General features: G+C 36.6%; 1 protein-coding gene across 3 annotated transcripts; it reads left to right on the top strand.

Annotated features, from left to right (window-relative positions):
* Window positions 1-12: 12 nt before the first annotated feature.
* Window positions 13-20,754, top strand: LOC149085292 (kielin/chordin-like protein). Of its 3 annotated transcripts, none has more exons than XM_089233226.1 (7): window positions 13-136; window positions 5,089-5,282; window positions 14,004-14,074; window positions 15,060-15,122; window positions 15,273-15,479; window positions 19,110-19,187; window positions 19,992-20,754. In XM_089233226.1, the coding sequence occupies exons 3-7, from the start codon at window positions 14,011-14,013 to the stop codon at window positions 20,225-20,227; spliced, it is 648 nt and encodes a 215-aa protein (XP_089089352.1). In that variant the 5' UTR covers window positions 13-136; window positions 5,089-5,282; window positions 14,004-14,010; the 3' UTR covers window positions 20,228-20,754. The 3 variants fall into 3 exon arrangements, with proteins under 3 accessions (XP_089089352.1, XP_089089353.1, XP_089089351.1); XM_089233227.1 differs by lacking the exon at window positions 13-136 and adding an exon at window positions 4,801-4,861 and having other exon boundaries at window positions 19,992-20,718; XM_089233225.1 differs by lacking the exon at window positions 13-136 and having other exon boundaries at window positions 4,889-5,282.
* The last annotated feature ends 362 nt before the right edge of the window (window positions 20,755-21,116 follow it).

Raw genomic sequence — 21,116 nt, 5'->3', positions numbered from 1 at the left:
ATATCGAGAAATGGATGCGCAATCAAACTTGTCATTAAAAAAAAAATTAAGAAATCATTCACTCAGTAAAAAAGCTTTAAAATTATTTGGCATAAAATTAAGAGAGGGTAAGCACGTTATGGAAAACTTAGCTGAGGTATGTATGTTTTTGAAAGTCTTGACTTTTTTTTGTAAAATTTAGAAAAGAAATACAAATGCGATGCATTAAATTAAAAGTTTTCGAGCAAACGAGAAGATAATGATGTTAAGGTGTATGAGCTGTGATATTATACACATAAATAACGGGGGAACTACTCTTCAATAACTGTAATTTTAATAAATTTACACGGTTCTATTTATTCTAACATGATTCAACAGTTATCTACTATTGAGTTGTCCTGAAAGTTCTGAGGAAAAAGGTTTGATACTTTATTTCTATTGTTTTAAATATGCTTCACATTTTTCTTTGAACTTCAATCCTTTTTTTTCGGGTAACTTAAAGTTTTCGTTTTTTGTGCAAAAAAACTTGATTTATTCTAAAAAAAATTCTTGACCATGACGAGCATTTTACTTCAAGTCGCACTCTCATATATCAGTTGGTTGGTTTTTATGTTGCAGTATTTCCTGAAATACGTCAATGTGGGACATATGACATACGAGCCAAATCCCATGGCATTTTGCTCACACTGCATAATTAATACTATAACTTATAATATATTATAACTTTAAATTTAGTTATTTATGAAAATAGATTTTTGGCTCTGGAACTATTTTTCATCACATTTCTATAGACTTCATAAATATTTATTCAAGTTATGGGGCAACATATTGCCTCGAAGTAAAATAAATTAACAACATGAAGTGCTGAAAATTCAACTTTTGAACAGCCATGATGAACACCTCTCATATACTTTATATTCACATTACACCTGTAATAATAAAAGCTATAAAAAAAAAATTGAAAGCTCAGTAGACATTGAACTCAATGTTTCCACAAATAATAATAAATTTTAGTATGATAAAAAGACACAGCGACAGCTAAAACATGCGTTCACAAAAGACGCTCAGAATAGACGTAACAAAATAGACATAAACAAGACTGGGCCCCAAACTCGACAGTGATGAAAAAAATTCATTCAAACTCGGATATAACGACACATCGGCTATAGTGTCAATAATTGGTGGTCGCAGCGGATTCTCGCAGAGAACAATGTTAATCACCCTTGGTCACAACGTTAATGAAAACCCAACGACCTTGGATATAACGACAAATGTTTCGTCGCTTTTGTTTCCATTTTCATGGTTTTTCTTTGAAAATTCTTGTAATTAGAGCTGATTGCATTCAGGGAATGTTCATCTGTTATTCTATTAATACCTAACAATGAATATTTAAAAATATATGGGACCAGTAAACGGGACATCACCGTATTTTTCTATAATTTTGCTCTTTCTTTAATTGTAATCTTTACTGAAATTGGAGGCGAAGTCATTTTGCATAATTTAGAAATCATTTTATTATGCATTATGACTATGTTATGAATATTCAGCACGCATGTGTGCCATGTTCAACATTTTGTTTTCGTGAATGCACTTTAATTCACTGCAGACTTGCTACAGCACTATATGTACACAGTGCCGTCTTAAAAGTATCATGGACCTCCGAACAAAGTGGCTTTTCTGAACCCTCCGACCTGGCTAGAAATGCCTGCATGATAACTCTCGAAAATTTCAATCAAATATCGATATCATGAGGCCACTTCTACACTCGAGGCCCCCGGCCCATGCATAAGCCGGCACTATCTACCACCAAGAGATGTTTATAAGCAATAATTAGCCATTTGACTAAACATTTTTGGCAAGAATTAACGATGTCCCGTTTTATGATCCCAATTTTTCCCGTATATTTCTCGATAGAATATCCCTCTAATTCAGGAGTTCTTAGGCTATGGGTCGGAGCCCAAACCTGGCTCACAAGGGCTTCTGAGATGGGTCGAACAAATCCATATACAATGCAGTTATAAATCCGTTTGTGATGCCAATGGTTTCAGGGGCGTATTAACAATTTCTGGGAGAAGTCTGTACCTAAAAATCATGAAACGTTATTGCGGAATACTAAAAATAATGAAATTATTAAATATTGAAATAAAAAGTGAAGAGAGATTCGGAAGTGATGAGAATTTGGTGTCAATGAATGAAATTCATTTTTATTCGTTTTCAGATTTAATGAGTGAGATAACTGAAAATTAATAAGAGCAACAATTTAAAATAAATCAGAGAAAAATTCTAGGATCAATAAACATTCAAAATTTATGAAAGAAATAATTTCAGCATTAGTGAAATCTCTTTCAATAATTCCGGGCCTCTGTTTGGTCGAGGGCCCTAGCTCAGACCCCATTGGTCCACCCATTACTACGGTACTGACTGGTTTTTGAAAAATTTTATTATTTAGAAATATTTAATAGGCATTTTAAAATTCGAAGTATATCCATGGGTCGCTGACTCAATCATGTTGTTGATTTTAGGTCACGGCAAAAAAAAACTTTAAGAACCCCCGCTCTAATTTAATGAAATTTTAACTTCATGTATAGTATATGATTGTATCTAATTATATTCTTAACTATTTTAAAGGTCTGGAAAACGTCAACCTCGGTTGTAACGACACCTCGGCTATAATGGAAAAATTTCACGAAATCTTTGATGTCGTTATAACCGAGTTCAACTGTATATCTACAACCCGTGACAAAAAGTGTTCGATCGCCTATAAACACACTACTAATAGCACGTTTAAAACGCAAAAAAAGAATTAAAAGTAATTCATTTTTCTTCCAGTGAAAATTTTTGATAAAATCAATCATTCTAAATACGGAATAAGTGAAAAAATAATAAATGTATTCCAATTTGATCTTGAAAATCGATTTATGATGTGGCAACACTCGGGGAAAAAAGTGTTCGATCACCACTTTTGGTTTGGAAATAAGTGTTCCATCATTGTTTTAATAAATATGTTGGCTCGAAATATGAGAAAGAAATAATGTTTGCACAGGAGCAGGGTAGCCAGACGATGCATAAAAAATGAATGTGTAAGGAGTTTTCATCATTATAAAATTTTTCTGAAGCTCTAAGAGCTTCAGTCACAGTACATATCTTTCTGATGATCTCAAAAAGATGATAATTTCCATGTTGAAAGACTGAGTTACTCAAAAAACTGTTGCAGGGTTGTTTAACTGTGCTCAAAGTACGGTGAGCTGCCTGAGGAAAAAATATCAGAGGACTGATGGTAATGTTGAATTCACCTCGGACTGTGATCCTACCCTACTCCATCCTATCCTCGTATCCATGGAATCACAAGGGTAGGCGATAGAAAACTCAATTCACTTCCCACGAAAAATTGTCATGCCAGTCCGAAATAACTGAATTCAGAGTGGGCAAAATACACGGAACGTGTCTGCAAGCATACCTTACACAATCTTTTATTAGAACAAAAAATTCACATAATTTAGGTTCTGCGAATTAATACTTGAACCTCATTCGAAATGGCAGCAGGAAAGGTCTCGGCTGTAGTAATGTTAAAAAATAATGTCAGCTGAAAAATAGATTACAGGTAGAAGATGCGTCAACTAACTTTTAAGAAACATCTTTAAAACTTGAAATGGCTGTGAGAGAAATTTGTATGGAGAAGAACATGAGAACAGCTTAATAAGTGCATTGATAAGAAAAACAACAACACAGTTTGTATTGTCGTTCATTTTTAACTTTGGACATGCAAATGACAGCCAACGGATTAGGAAAACTTTGCATCGTGAAGCGTACTGTGATCTCTGGAGATCTGCATGGACATAATAGAAATTTTTTTGGTTCCTGAGGTCCATAAATGGTTTTGGAGAATTCAACTAACTTTACATTTCAGGACGGCAGCACGTCTTGCTATCGCAGTAAAAATACCCCACCAGCCCTCTGATATATTTTCCAACGGAAGCTCACCGTAGTTTGAGCACAGTTAAACAACCCTGCAACAGTTTTTTGAGTAACTCCGTCTTCCAACATGGAAATTATTAGTTTTTTTAGATCATTAGGTACTGTGTGTGTGTGTGGGAGCCATCTCTTACTTCTTCAGAAAAGTTTCATAACGATGAAGAAACCCCTTAAAATCATTTTTGGTTACCCTGCGCAAACATTATTTTATTCACATTTTTCGAGAAAATATATTTATTAAAACAATGATCGAACACTTATTTCTTAATCAAAGTGGTGATCGAACACTTTTTACCCGATTTATGTTCATAAATTAATTTTCAAGCTCACATTGGAATAAACTTATGATTTTCACATTTAGTCCCTATTTAGAATGATTGATTTTACCAAAAAATTTCACTGAAAGAAAAAGAATTATTTTTAATATATATTTTTTTCTTTTTTGCGTTTTAAACGTACCATTGGTAGTGTGTTTGTAGCTGATCGAACACTTTTTTGCCCCGGGTTGTATTTATCAAATTTACGTTTATTTTTATTAATTTCAACCTAAATTTCATGAATACTCAACGAAAGAATATTTCGACTTGTGAATTACAGAATAGATTATTTATCTCAAAAACAAATCATTATCTGAGCGCACGGGTTTGTTTTTGATACTTTACTCGAAATATAAGCAGGGAGAAAAAGAGAAAATAGAAATGGATCAGCATAACGATAATGATACCTAAACGAAACAAAAAATAGAGGAACCAATGAAGGGTAAAAAAAGTGGAATCTTGGATTGTTTGGGAAGGAAGGGGTTGAGAAAGGGAAAAGAAATGGGAAAAGTCTTGATGAAAGGTTTCTCAGGCTATGACTTGTTCTTCAAGAAACGAAAGTCTTTGGAGGATGAGGAGGTTGTGGGTAAAAGGTGAGACATTTGTTTATGTTAAACACGTTTTCCAGAAACCATTAGGCTGCGGCGATAAAGTATCGCAGCTCGATATAAAAGTCTTACGGATGCTGCAACCATCGGTCATATGTTGATTGGCAGTGCCCTAAGGCTCACGACGGAAGCAAAGTGTTTGTTTGATTTCTTTTTTTTTTTTCTTCTCTTTTTGGTTGACCATCGATTTCTGTGGACGAACTCTTTAACAGAGACTTGATCCTGTGACCCGAGGAAGACCGGCAGATGAGATGAGTAGCTGCTAGTAGCACATTGACCCGCTGTCTATTCTCTACAGTTGACATCTCTAACAGGACGACTTACTCATCGGTTCGTCGCCGCGGTTTCATTTGGCAATTGGCTCACTTCTCAAGATATCGGTTGGACAGATCGCTCTATAAATAAGGTATGAACCATCTAAATTTGTATGATTCAAAGTTTTGATGTATTTAATGTTAATTTTTTTTCAATCAATTCATGTGGGTTAATATTAATTAGCATTATGATGATTTTTTTTGAGCAAATCTATAGAGCTCAATTATAGAATGCTAAGGTTGAAATCATATAATGTTGATCAATACAATGAATACAATATTTTTTCCCAATATTTTTTGTTGTGTTGCTGTGCATAGAAATGAATAGACATCTTGAGAAAATAATGTAGTGCAGTGTACTGTATTTACTGATTGCCCATCGGTTTTAAGACTCGGGCATTATTTTCTTGATCATAGAGTCAACTTTATCAGACTCGGGCTTGGTGTGAAATAATCGTAGGGGTAAACTTTGCGGTACAAATGTACCATATAATGTTTGCTAATTCCTTATATTGTTTGAATTTTAATGAACATTTTCACGATTGAAGTGCAACCCTTTGTTTTGTTATTAGAATTATTATATGGTTTTCTTCATTTCTATTTCCTTGAGTGAGAGGCCCTCCCAAAGCACAAGGCCGCATCAGTCACACATCCCTAACAGCAGCCTATGTATTCTACTGTAAAATATTGCTATTGTCCCATTTGATACACAGCCATCCCTTATTGAGCCTTTGAAACGTTTACTTTTTTCCCACTAACATTTTTTAATACTTTAATTTGTCAGGTCCTTATTAGGAAGATTTTAAGGCTTTAAGGCTGTAAATAGGAATTGCTTAATGATAGTCGAAAAAATATTCTTATATTCAGTACTTTTTTTATTATTATTTTAATTAAATTTGTAGACACAAATTTATTTCACAGATGTCCATGAGAAATGCTACACCCATTATCACGAATTTTACTTTAGTTACAAAAGTTTGGAAAAGTCCTTGAAAATTATTCTAAAATTAACGAAGGTCTTGTATGAACTTTCGAACTAAAAGCAGTTTTTGTTTTTTGAAAAAATGTTTTCGTTTTTGACCGAAAGGCTTCAAAGAAAAATTTAAATTAAAATTTTCAATTTTTTTAAATTTATTGTTTAATGCCATATTAACATAGTTTTATAAATTTTCTCATTTATAAAAATTCTCAAGTAGAAGAAGAAGCATGTGTAGAGAGCATCATGTCTAGAATGAATATATCAAATGCATGTATCTACAAAAACAAATTGAAGCTGAAAGTATACATATAAGCATAGAATTCAAATGCACGTGCAAACTACTAGAATTTCAAAAACGTTTTTGATTATCTTACTAATATGTGAAACCACAATAAAAATGCAAACTTAGTATTTGTGGAGCTTGACTAGAAATTTTTAGTGGTTGATGATTGATTCGAACATTTACCATAGTCAAAGTGACTAGTCAAAGCTAATGGTAAAAACAGAAAAAAAATAGGGATTTTTTCTCCTTCAAATGATATTTCTTTTACAAATGTTGTTCGATTTCGCGTTCTCATTAAGATTAAGAGTTTTATGAATGGAGAGGATAATAGAAATGAAAAAAGTATTCAATGAGCACTCATATCCGTGCCCCAAGGATTACATGTCACGCTACATATACTATTTGTATGTGGTTCTCAAAACTAGACAGACTTTGAGAGGTCGTGAAATGGCCCGCCTATCGTCTACGTGTATTTATTTAGTAGAAGACTTGAAAGATGATACCACAGGTGTTTGGACTGCGGCTGTGGAAACATCTTCTTGGGCTAGCGTCGATCAAGTTATCGTGTTTTTTTTTCTTCTTATAAACTGAAACATGGGAAATATTTATGGTAATTATGTACCTGTCATTATCTCGGCAATTATTTTTGCCTATCTAATCAAGACTCGAACAGTTTTGCTGTCGGCTACCGAATCATGCAATTGCCGAGTTAGTAGCTGATCATTCATTCGTTAAGGTGCCGTTTTTTTCTCTTTATACCTACAACCAGCCTATGTAAATATCAGCTGCCAGTTTTGGTTCTGACATTCATAAGAATGGGGAAAGACTGAGAGGCTAGGTGGGCTGCCATCATGATGCCCATCACGTATTAGAGGTTACTCTCATCGTTTATGATGAATATTCCGAAACAACGACTTGTAATCACTGTCTTGACAGCTCTGCTCTGCATTTCTTCTTCAATAAATGGATCACTGACCGGTATTCCGTGATAGAAGCATCTGAAAATCTTGAATACATGTTCGTGCAACACGAGAAGAACGAATATTCTCTTTCACTGAAACCCCACCGGCACCATTACATTCTATAATAGCTGCATATAGATGCCTCTTTTCTTCGAAGCTATTTCTCTTACATACCCATTTTATCCAAATCAGCTCAATTATCAGAAACATCATGGAAACTTCAGTGGTGTCATTGTCTATAGATAAAATCTTATGAATGAATGAAATTGCAGATCATTCATACGAAATCAGAAACCCCTGTGGGCACCATATGTGGTTGCCGGAGGTGATAATGACATTTAAATTGAAGTAGCTATTTATCCATAGTTAAATTTTATTTGACTCCACTAAGACTGTTCAATTCTAGATACGGTTAAATATACGGTTTATTAATTAGAAGAAACACACGGCACGTTAACACATATATACGAAATAAGAATACACGGACACACAGTTAAAAGACATCTCTACTCTGCAAGAAACCAAAGCCTTCTCTCCCAAACAGCGGAAGAGAGGCCAAGAAAAGGCGCGCACACATAACGAGGTGTTGGCAGATTTATGCTATTCGAAACCAACACCTACACACTCTTGCCGACAGCATCGCCACAGTACTCCCCCACGAGTCCAAAGGACGTTAAGCTTGATAAGGTGTTACAAAACGGACTTTCCGTCCGAACCTCGTGACGAAGCCCTGTGGCGAGGCTGGGGCATTACATATAGATGATTTGCAAACATTAGATTCTTTGCATTCGAGAGAATTAAACAAAAATGCAGGTTTTAAACGATCAATAGAAATACACTTAGATTCATTATTGATACGCAAAGTAAAAAATTTATCAGTCCTATTCAAAACTTCATAAGGTCCTTGGTAAGGCTGCTGTAGCGAACGCCTTATAGTGTCAACCCTCACAAAAACGTGTGTGGATCTGGCCAAGTCCTTGTGCACAAAAATGTTTTTTGAGGAATGATTGGACAAAGGCGAAGGACGAAGCTTTGACATAGTCATACGCAAGTTCGTGACATAATCAGATTTTGAGGTGTGCTTACCGGAATCTTTGAAGAAGTCTCCTGGTAACCTCAGAGATGTTCCGTAGACCATGTCCGCCGGCGTAGCACCAAAATCAGGTTTGAAACTTGAGCGTATCCCGAGTAGAATGGTAGGAAGAACGTCAACCCATCTTTCAGTGGCGTGACACATGATGGCAGCTTTCAAGTCCCTGTGGAATCTCTCGATGGCTCCATTGCTTTGTGGGTGGTAAGCGGTAGTACGCACCCTGTCCACACCCAGCAACTTCGCAAGAGATCGGAAGAGTTCAGATTCAAACTGAGAACCCCTGTCCGTAGTAATGCGTTCTGGAACGCCAAAACGGGAGATCCAATTCGACAGGAAAGCGAATGCCACAGTTTCAGCAGTCTGATCGGGTACAGGAATAGCTTCCGGCCATCTGGTGAATCGGTCACTGCAAGTCACAACGTAGCGATTTCCTTTACTTGGTGGAAGTGGACCCACGATGTCAATATGGACATGCGAGAACCTTGCGGAAGGTAATCCGAATGCACCAATAGGAGAATGTGTGTGACGACCAACTTTGGATCGCTGGCAATGGATGCAAGTTTTGCACCACTCTTTGCAGTCCCTTTCTAAAAATTTCCAGATGAATCGTCTGCGAACCATTTCAGTAGTAGCTTTGGCACCAGGGTGGGAGAGGTTGTGCACTGCATCAAAAATAGCGCGGCGAAACGTTGACGGTACGTAAAGTCTAATTGAACCAGTGGAAACATCACACTGTAGAGTGACTTCAGGAGAACCGAAAGTCATTGGTTTTAACTCGAGACCTGAGTCCATTTCACGAAGTAATCGCAATTCTTCCTCATCCTGAGCGCGAGCCATCTCGGCGAAATCGATACTAGGAGGTATTTCAATTTCCGATATTCTTGAAAATGCATCGGCTACTGCATTTCGATCGCCTGAAATGTGCTTGATACGGGTTGAAAATTGACTAATGAATTCTAGATGACGAATCTGCCTAGGTGAACATTTTTCACTTTTTTGGGAAAATGCATAGACCAATGGTTTGTGGTCTGTGAGAATTTCGAAGTCAGATCCCTCCAGCATATGTCGAAAATATTTAATTGCTGAATATATCGCTAGCAATTCTCGATCGTACGCACTGTATCTGCGTTCAGCTGAAGTTAGCTTACGCGAGAAGAATCCTAATGGCTGAGTTTGATCATTAACTGCTTGATTCAAAACTCCGCCAATCGCGAAATCAGACGCGTCGACAGCTAGAAGGAGATGCGCACTTGAAATAGGATGAGCCAATAGAGCAGCATTGGAAATCATTTCCTTGCATGACTCGAATGCAGATTTTGCTTCCTCAGACCAGACGATTTTTGTTTTATCCCGTTTTTGTTTGCCTTTAACTAGATCATGCAAACATGCTTGCGTAGAGGCAGCGTTTTTCATGAAACGATGATAAAAATTTATTAGTGCCAGAAAACGTCGCAGCTCATCGATTGTGTTGGGCAATGGATAGTCCAAAAGTGCGGTAACACGATCCGGCAACGGGGAAATGCCCTTTTCTGACACAAGATGACCTAAAAACTGAATTTCTTTGAGTCCAAATTGGCATTTGTCAGGATTGAGAACTAAACCGTATTCGCTTAGTCTCTTGAACAACACATCGAGATCTTGTTCATGCGACTTCTCATCAGCTGACGCAACAAGAATGTCGTCTAAGTAAACATAGCAGAAGTCGAGATCCGAGAGGATGCTGTCAACGAATCGTTGAAATGTTTGTGCGGCGTTCCTGAGCCCAAAGGTCATGAAAACATACTCAAAGAGACCGTGCGGTGTAATCACAGCCGTCTTGGGAATATCACTTTCTTTCACAGGAATCTGGTGGTATGCCTTTACAAGATCGAGTTTAGAAAATATTCTTTTTCCAGCCAGACCGAAAGAAAAGTCTTGAATATTGGGAATAGGATAACGATCAGGAGTAGTTACGGCATTCAACCGACGAAAATCACCACATATGCGCCAACCACCTGTCTTTTTTGGGACTAGGTGGATAGGACTAGCCCAAGGGCTTTTGCTAGGACGAATGATGCCTTGCTTCAAAAGCAAGTTAAATTCTTTCTTGACGGCAAAAAGTTTTTCAGGAGAAAGACGTCTAGCCTTTGCGAAGACGGGAGGCCCTGATGTTTCGATGAAGTGGATAATGGCATGTGGTTTGGGTTGAGAATTTAAGACCGAACCAGTGAGATTTGGGAACTTGGTCAAAATTTTATGGTATGTAGTGGCACCAGAAACTGTAGTTAGACCGAGAGAAGGACCAGTGGTAACGACACCAAGAGAGTATAGAGTTGTCAAATTATCAACCAACCGGCGATTCTTGACATCAACAAGTAAACCGAATCTCTCCAAGAAATCGGCACCCAAAATAGGACTTGTGACGTCGGCCACTAAGAAATTGAATGAGAATATTCTCCTCAGTCCGAGATCAAGTTCAAAATGCTTAGTTCCATATGTGTGAATTTTAGTGCCATTAGCCGCATATAACGAAAGGTCGTCAGGCTTGGAAACTTTGGCAAGTGATTTAGGAAAACAGCTCACAGCTGCACCACTGTCAACAAGAAAACGAATTTTCGATTTTCTATCACAAATGAATAAGCGACTTTGAAAGTGGCAATCTCCGGCCGCCGCTGTAACAGGATTGCCCACTAGTTTTCCGAGTGCTGGCAAGGTGAAATGCAACGATGTGCTTTTTCACCATATCGAGCATGATACCAGCACAATTTGCGTCGATCGGAGCGATCTGAAGATTTTTTCCGCTCACGAGTTTTCGAATTGTTTCGCGACCGACCTCTGTATTGGTTTCGAGAACGAGAGAGCTCTTCGACTCGTGTAGCGAGCGATGCAATTTCTTTTTTAAGCTCATGCAACTCTGAAGAAGGCAGAGGAGGTTGAGACACCTGAGAAACGACAGCGTTGAAACTCGAAGCTTCTAATATGCGATCAGCTATCTGAGCTAAAGAGTCAAGAGGATCCCGACAAATCGACAAAATTTGTTGAACACTGACGGGTAATCTTTGCTGCCATAATGTGCTCAAAACATCATCACTGATTGTGTTATTCGACAAGTTTCGCATCTCACAAAGTAGCTGGGACGGTTTTTTGTCGCCTAGCTCGCACTCATGAAAAAGAGATTTCAAGCGAGCAGTTTCAGATTGAGCAAATCGGGAAAGAATACGTTTCTTTAGAGTCTCATATAAATCGTGTGTGGGAGGATTACGTACTAAATCACTCACGTAAGACAAGATTTTTGTGTCGAGAACGGAAATCACCGAATGAAACTTCGTCTTATCCGCGGTAATGCCTGCCGTGATAAACTGGGATTCCACTTGAAGGAACCATAAATCAACGTCGGCTTCCCAAAATGGAGGCGCACGGAATGAAACACGTGAGACTTCGGTTCCCGAAAGGGAAAGTTCAGTCTGACTAGCAGTTGCTTGCGGATTTGCCATAGCGAAAGAATGAAGACGGCAATAGTCCTACGAAAGAGAGAAATATTCACTCACCACGAAACTGAAATTAAAATCCACGTTGCAGAGAGGTATTCATGATTCGTTGTAACGTACGAGGCTGAACTGGAACAGTGGTTTCAGAAGGTAATATCCGATAGTCCTGAGTCACCAGTTTGTGGGCACCATATGTGGTTGCCGGAGGTGATAATGACATTTAAATTGAAGTAGCTATTTATCCATAGTTAAATTTTATTTGACTCCACTAAGACTGTTCAATTCTAGATACGGTTAAATATACGGTTTATTAATTAGAAGAAACACACGGCACGTTAACACATATATACGAAATAAGAATACACGGACACACAGTTAAAAGACATCTCTACTCTGCAAGAAACCAAAGCCTTCTCTCCCAAACAGCGGAAGAGAGGCCAAGAAAAGGCGCGCACACATAACGAGGTGTTGGCAGATTTATGCTATTCGAAACCAACACCTACACACTCTTGCCGACAGCATCGCCACACCCCCACTAAGCGAACACCTCTGAAGGCTGGAAACACCATTAACGGAAAATTTTATAGCATTCTCAAAATAGCTCATTAAAGGCAAATACATCCGTAAATATTCACTGACCACCAGAAACAAAATAAAGTGTTCCTTTTGAACAATTTTTGGGCAAACGTGACACCAAAATAAGTATCCAACAACGTGTCTGATCGAAATGATCAATAGCTTAATTAATACAAGTGTTATGAACTTTGTTCTTAACGTCTCGTGAATAACCTCCTCGGTCCTGGCGTCGCCTGTGGGAAACACTTAAAAAAAGTTCCACCTAGCTAAATGAAATACTCATAGAGACCTCAAAATCAGCCCTTGATTTTGTAAACATTTGGTAGTAAATTATTCATACTCATCTGTCAACAGAAACTAATTTTAGGCAGTACCGCAGTTGAAAATAATCGTGAAAACGTTAAATTTAAAGTTTCCTTCAGGGCATAGGCGGATGAGTTTTTTTCACAGTTCGACAAGTTATGTGTAGAGGTGTGAATATCATAAGGTATTCATAACAATCTTTTTGAAAAATCAATTTTCAGTAATTACATTCATTTTTTTCTTACTATCAACGAATAATGGGGTTGTCGAAGTTTAATAGGCAAAAAAGAATCAGCCGTGATGAAAACACGTGTCCCCCTTTCATTAAATTCATCGGCCGATGGAAGAAATAGAAAAAGTGAGAAAATTACGATCTCTTTTTCCCATCTCCTTACATAAGCAGAAGAAGAAGGTGATACGAAGTTCAAGCATATGTTAATTTAAGCGATGCTGCAACATCCATCCCTCGTTATGGAGCCCTGCTGGATACCTAACATTAAAGTTTTTCTTCATCCCTTTAGTCATTCGTATTATCGGATGGAAATTACCATGTCAAAAATAGCAATATGATGGAATAGATAAAAACTATTTCTCACTGAAAAATATTCGAGATGTTTGCTAATAGATTGACCCCCCAGAAATGCGACTGCCTTCGCTAATACCTCCTTTTTTGCATACACGTGTGCATCTGCCTCATTAGATATGCGGTTCTTTCTCTGATGGTACTTTGTATAATCGTATACAGGAGTTTCATTTCAATCGAACGGTGATGATGTACCTGTACTAATGGATTCAAATCTAAGGTAATTTCAAAATATGACTGACCATCTATGTGGTAAGTGAAGTTTCTGCAGAGAAAATGGTTTCAATGATCGATATGCATATTATAGATATTACGAAGAAGAGTTAATACACAGCTTTCCCAGAAATGTTTTATCTAAGAAATAATCTAGTTCGTTATCAGATAGCATATTTGAGAACCATGATAATGACCGATGAAACAGTGCGACTATCTGAGTATCCCTCATTATACTCTAAAAAAAGTAGTAAAATTTTTTTAAGATACAATTTAAACTTTTCATCTACTTGATATAATTCTATGAACTTTTTGACTATATATTTTTGAAATGGTCTTTTTATTTACACATAGTGAAGCCATGTCTGTGGGTTGTTTGATTTGCACGAGCATCTTTGTAGGAGTATTCGCATCCTTGTTCCAAGGTAAATATAGATATTGCTGTGATAGAATGAGTAATATATCTCAGATAAACATCATTCACAGAATATTCCAACTCTATGTTTGCACGAAAAATGTTGATAAATATCTCAGTTACGAAATTTAGACTAGGTTAAATAAATACATCCGAACACAGTTCTAGTTACGTTGATCGATATACTTAGAAATTAGGTGGAAATGAATAGCGAATGGATCACTGTTTCACTCTCACTAAAGATCATATCAGTGAAGAATGCAAATACTTCTATGAACCAGTCCAGTGTTGTTTTGAATTATACTGTTTATCTACCTAGTCATCGTGGTTGAACTTCATATTGTGTCTACGATAATAATTGATTGAATATATCCACACATCAATTCATTTCGAATGAATACGTGAATCTAAAAAAAATAGAAATGCAGAATCGAAAGTATTTCGAAATAATTTGTAATCAATTTATTCCGTAGACAGTAAGAAAAACCGATCATTAACAACCAAAAACTTTGTTGTTTTATTGATTTTATCGAGAGAGAAAAATTGTCAATCTTTGATTGATAACAGTCTCGCATCGCGAACTCGTTCAGAAGCCATTGTCCATCTCTTCAAAACACAATCGAATTCTTTTTTTATCCCTATTACGAAGACTGAAACCACAAAATCAGTAGATTTAATGATCCGAAACGTTGTTTGAAAATAATGTGGCCTCTCGGGAAAAACACTACAAACAATTCAAGTCTAATTTTGTATTTAAAGAATCTCAAGATTCGGTATTTGATCATAAACAAATCTTTTCTCTCTCCCATCTCTTAATACGCATTCCAGAAAAGAAAATAGTTTCAGTTCCAGCAGATATATAGCAGATAGGAAGAGAAAGAAGAAATCAAAGTCAATATGGCACTATTTATGATTTGTTATGGTTGAATTGTTTATTCAAAGTTCAATAATGTATATTCTGAAATTTTAGACTGATTTCTCTGTTTGTTTGTTAGGTTTATGTTGTTTCCGTCAGGAAAGCAATCCGAGTTTCAATGCAGTTCGGTTTCTATCTAAAGGTGAGATGGAAAATGTTGCTATCATTACGATATAAATTATATACGTATTTGAATTTATTTATATCACTGCATCATATACGTAACAGAGATGAAAATTTCGAGAATTACAGCCATAATCTCAATGCTTCGTTTTTATTTATGTATTTGTAGACGTGGCAGTTGAAGCGAAATTATGCCAACTAAAGGGACAATTTTACGTTCATGGAGACTTCGTACCAACAAGTGACCCCTGCAGAAACTGCATGTGTTTTAGAGGCGATGTCCTTTGCTGGAAGCGTGAATGTCCTCCACCAGAGCATATGCAAAACTGCAAAGAAATCAAACTTATGAGTCGATGCTGCCCGGTTTATGCTTGTCGTACGTATAACCTGAGGAATTTTTGAATTCTTGATCGTCCTCCATTAATGAGAAATCAGGGTTTCCGTTTCTAATAATAGTAATAGTAATGATAAATCAAACGAAAATTACTCAAGAAAAATATCAGAAAATAATAAATAAAAAACTTTTTTTAAAGAAATAATGATTCACACAGAATAACTGAGTATGTATAACAACAGCGTAAAGCGATAATACTGACGTCACACTTTTCACACTAATGGCGGATGATAAATTGGCTTCGGGTTTCCTGTGGTTATATTTAGTGCTGTAGTGGTGGGTTGGTAAGATGCGGAATTAGAGATGGGAAGAGTTCAGGGTACATGAGTTCAAACCCACCCACCTCCACAAATTTATCACTTTGCCTGTTGTGGCTTTGTATTTCAGCCACCTCGTTGGGCATTTTGCCTGTTGTGGCGTTGCATTTGTATTTGTATAGTATTACCCACACTTTTGAATTATAACGTCTTAACCCATTAACGCCGGTTGGTTTTTTTTCTTTGCAATAAATGGTGGAAGTGGTTCCACTCATTATGTTTTGTTTTTAAAAAAAATCAAAGTTATGGGTTAAATGATTTCTCTTACAGATAAGAATTTTTAATAGGAGAGCATAAGAGTATGTAATTTCAAGAAATTTGGCAGTGATCATACAAAAAAGAAAAAAAATCAGTTAAAGTTGAATGATATCTTTTCTTATATTCAAACTGAGAACACATCCAGTCCTATCGCCATGGGCAGTTTACTGCAGAATGAGTTGTGCCGGATGGAGTGACATGTGTTCATACGTCATGTGATGCTCGTTCACGTGACCAAACGCTCGATCACGCTCTTCTGTGGACGAGGGAATTCCTGTGGTGGTACAATGTGGGATCTATCTGTGGTCGTCTCAGGTTTCATCAAGTGAAAGTCAAAATGTGTGTGGTTTGTGCAACGGCACCAATAATAAACTATTATAGGAAGTTGTATAAAATCATATTGCAAAAGGCGCAATCTCAGCAGTTTGATCGATCGAGGATTGTATGGCAGAAGAGTGGAGCACCCCATTACGCTCGGATAGTTTAATCTACCCAGTCTAATTCACTTTTGAGCACTGTTGAAGATCTGAAAATTTCTTCGGGGCTTCATTAGATTACGGATTCATCCAGAGGCGCATTTATGGTTTGCCGCCCTTCTCTCATTCTAGTCTAATTTCATTGACTACTCTTTCCTCGAATTCGCCACCCTGTGCTAAAACCCGCTTAGCCCTACCCCTCCCCCAACTCTTACAAGTACACCTGTGTTACAGTCACTCTGTTTAGTCATTTACATGCTTGCACATTGTTTTGGTCACTCACATGCTTACACACTATATTAGTCACTCTCGTACTTTCACACGCTCTAGGCCACTCACTGACTTGGTCCCTCGCACTGTATGTCACTCGTTTAGTTATTCACATGCTTGCTCACGATCTAAGTCACTTTTTTGCTCACTCACGTGCTTGCAAACTCTCTAGGTCATACATGCTCAATCCCTGGCCCGTCACCTCAAACCTAATTTTGTGAAAATGAACTAAGCGGCAAATTACCAGATCACTTAAGTAATCTATGGTATATTTACAGGTAACTTACGTGACTTGGGGCGCTGTAACAGATTACTTAAGTGGCCTGCGGCACAATTTCAAATCCCTTAAGCAGCCCGCGACACATTTCAGGTCACTCAAGTGACCCACTGCATATTTAAAGATTTCTTGAGCAGCCCGTGGCACATTTCCAAATCACATAAGTGACCCGAGGCACTGTAACGGATCACTCAAATAACCGCACTCTCCAAAAGGTTGAGCACCATTGCTCTAGGCCACTCTTTTGGTCACTCACTGACCTAGTCCTTTGCTAGTGGATTTATTTAGGGTTATACAAATTTCACCGCCCTTCTCTCATTTTATTAGTTTTCTTGGCGGCTCATTCCTCAAATTTGCCGCCCCAGTGGTTATGTATAATCTCCAACTCGTATCGGTAAATATGATGAATCGTCAATGAATTACTCAAATTTTTACCGTACATTTTGCTCAAACTTCAGTCTAGGGTGATGGATTTTCGACCAGTGATGTTGACCATGTTTAAAAATGTTGATAAATTTGAAGAAAGCTAAAATTACAAGACTCATAATATAATTTATATATTTTTATCCTTATGACATTTATTTTAATTTAATTTAATTTTTATGACAAAATATGTGTAGTGCAAACGCTTCGTACGGGAGAAACTGATAAGTGGTTAAATTTAAGTGATGTTTCGCATGATTTCTTCCATATTTGTTTATTAACAACTTCAATCGAGAATTACGAATAATCACCGATGAAAGTGACAAACGTACGAAAACTTATATGAAACTTGACGAAACGACTGGTGACTAAGCATAACGACCTCCTCCTCCTAACCAGATCATGGCCTGCCTCTCTGACTCAACGACGAATAATAGACGGCGAATATGGATATAATCACTAATTTACCGCGACATGGACCGTACTATTTCACCGCACACTGACTCCGGTCATATATCGCCATGCGGCAATCTCCAACCAGTGGAGTCGGGTGGGAAATGAAGACGCCATCTATCGGTAAAAAAATGCTCAAAAATGTGTTGGAAAATTCCCCATGTACGAGGTTTGAGAGTGAAAAACACCGTGCGTCACAAAATACAAAAATCTAAATTTTTATACGGTCCTCCTTCTCTCCAACTTTTTTTTCATTTCAATTAGATAATTGCTGCCTTGTCTCTTCTGAGCCCAACAAAAAAATTCCCGTTATTTTGACTGCAATATTCGCTGAGATATTTGAATTCAAAATCAGATAAACAGATGGAAAGAACAGTATAAGCTTCCGGAAGTTCATTTTATGCTGGTTTTTTTCCCACCTTTTCTCCGATTTTTTAAATTCAAATATCTCAGCTTATATTGTAGTTAAAAACATGGGGCTTTTGTTGTTGGGATCAGAAGAGACAAGGCAACAACTTTCTAATTGGCAGTTAGAGGATAGGGGTATCGTATAAAAATTTAGATAATTTTATTTTATATATAGTGACACACTGTATTTTCCTTCTCAAAGCTCGTAGAAGATGATTTTTTTAAACATTTCGAGCATTTCTTTTAAATTGAAACCATACCTCTACGATGAACGGTTGATGAGATAAAGGCCGAATCAGGACTTACAGGACACCCTGTATACCGTATATGCAATGACGTCTTAACGGTAGGGCCAACTGATCACAAGCCCGGAATCTAACAGAGGTCACCAAATCGATAAATTAAACATTTTCATTCAACCTGAAATTTCATTAATATTGTGGTGTTTTTTTTTTGTTTTTTTTTGCTCAGGCCCGTAATTTAGGGGGGCAGAGGGGGAGGGCCCGGTTTTGCTTCAAAATTTTATTCCTTTTTGATATTTATACCTTCGATTCATTGTTTTACCTATAAATGAATAAAAAGTTTGAAAAGTGAGATCGAAAAGGACCCTTAAAAGGTTTAGTCTTTGGACTTCCGAACTCTCGTTGAGACGTGCGACTGCTCATATGCCATTTTACTTCTTATTGCAAAACTTGATGACCTTTGTTAATTTTTTGAATTTTTTATACAGCTGCAAAGAATGTCATTCCAATGTATTCCGACAGCTCGATTGCCTTCCAGTCTGCTCCAGAAAAACCAGAATTCAAAGGTATAGTTATGATGGAGAAATATTCAAATAATATCCCTGTGCTCAACACACTGAGTTTGTTCTCAAAGAGATTTCAGTAAGAGATTTCACAAAGTGATTTTCGGCACGCTTCCGAATCTAGCATTTGCTTTGTCAGATTGGCTCTAGTTTTTTTAGATAAAGTGAAAATTAAATTTCAATGGTAAAGCATAAGCAGCGTACAAATCACATTGAAACTGTACGTTATAAATAAATACAGTAAATCATTGCAATGATTTTTCAGTGCTTTCATGGTGATTTTGGAGGCGCTGATTCCCAATCTATTGGTTTTGTCAGATTGGCTCTAGTTTTTGAGATAAACTGAAAATTAAATTTCTCAACAGTAAGACATAAGCAGTATACAAATCACATTTTTGAGAGTATACATAATTTCAAAAACTAGAGCCAATTCATCAAAACCAACGGCAGTTTTGAAATTAGCATCTACAATATACCCTAAAATTATCTAAATTTCCTTGAGAACATGAAATTTTTTTTTGTGGAGCAATGTATTCAATCATGCACAGTATATGGAAAAATATCAACCAGTTCATGTTTTCAAAGTATAAGTATTTAATGTATCATTATATATATAAAATATGAAATAAAATATAATATTATTCCTTCTGTATAAAATTATTTCTTAATAACATTTTTAGACAAATATATTTCATGTCAACATATAATATTACAAAATTACAAAGTTATACAAAAAAAAAATGTACATGGGATAGAGTAATTTTTTTTTTTTCCAAATGATAACTTGATTACATATATTATTTTCAGATTGTTACATGGACGGTCGTAAATACTCCTCTGGCGAAGTTATCGAGTCTGCAACCAGCCCATGCTTAAGGTGCCGTTGTGGTGACGGTGGCAACGTTATTTGTAATCACCGACCATGCAGTTCCCCTTGGTTAGAAAAAGACAAATTCATGAAACCTCCAGCAGAAAAACCAGTGGTCAATATACAGAAATACAAACTCAATGAAGTAAGAATGAAGAAAAGCTCGACCAAATAGAATAACCGATTAAGACACCACAAGCAAATGAATAACCGAAACTTTTTGATCGAGCAAATCTGTTAGGGCATAAATGGGAATCAGTGTTTTATTATGTGTTGCGTTATATTTGTCAGCCTGTAACTTTTTTTGGTAATTTCAAAAGTGATTCACACAAAAATTGCCGTCAATAAAAACAAGGGCGATTCTGAAGAGCTGTCACCGATTGACAAAAATGGATGGTTTCCATGTTGGTGTCATACCAACATGGACATATCCTGTCGAAATTGATCACTTTTGCACGAAAATACTATTTCACCTCATGCCTTTATTTTTTTTATTTAATTAAATAAATAAAAATTCAATTCTTCTTATCAAAGTTTGAAGATTTAAGGGATTATTCATGTTACTGGCGATTCTTGGCGAACTTGTTTTACTCTATTCATTTTTATGTGGAAAATTTCCTCTTTATGTTTGTTTTTTCCCTTTTAAATGTTATGAATGTAATTTTATGTTATGTAGGGTTTAATAAAAGATGAATTGATGACAATATCTGTTATAATTGATTTTTGACATTATTAAACTAACAACCACGTTAATATAGGTTTGGTTTGAAGCAATCACAACAAAACCCATCCAATTCAATTCGAAAAATACAGGGTAGTAATGAAAGTCCCTAGCCCACATTTTACTGGTGAACCAGTAGCATGATGATCAAAAAAAGCATAATTCCGATTAGAAAAAGGATTCAAATAACGTGTAGGCCTCAGATACGTCAATAATATTGCAAAGGGTTGTATAGTTAAAATAATAAATAAAGCTAAAATAGTAAAAAAATTAACTTTTTGTACGGACACCCTGTACTCAGAAACACAATTAGAAAGCTGTTGCCCTGTCTCTTCCGAGGACA

The sequence above is a fragment of the Pholcus phalangioides genome, unplaced genomic scaffold (genome assembly GCF_987345545.1).
Source record: "Pholcus phalangioides strain wild (caught in Gottingen) unplaced genomic scaffold, Ppha-v1.0 ptg000007l_1, whole genome shotgun sequence".
NCBI lineage: Eukaryota > Metazoa > Arthropoda > Arachnida > Araneae > Pholcidae > Pholcus > Pholcus phalangioides.
The sequence above is the reverse complement of the archived record's forward strand: the minus strand, read 5'-3'. Positions and strand labels throughout refer to the sequence as shown.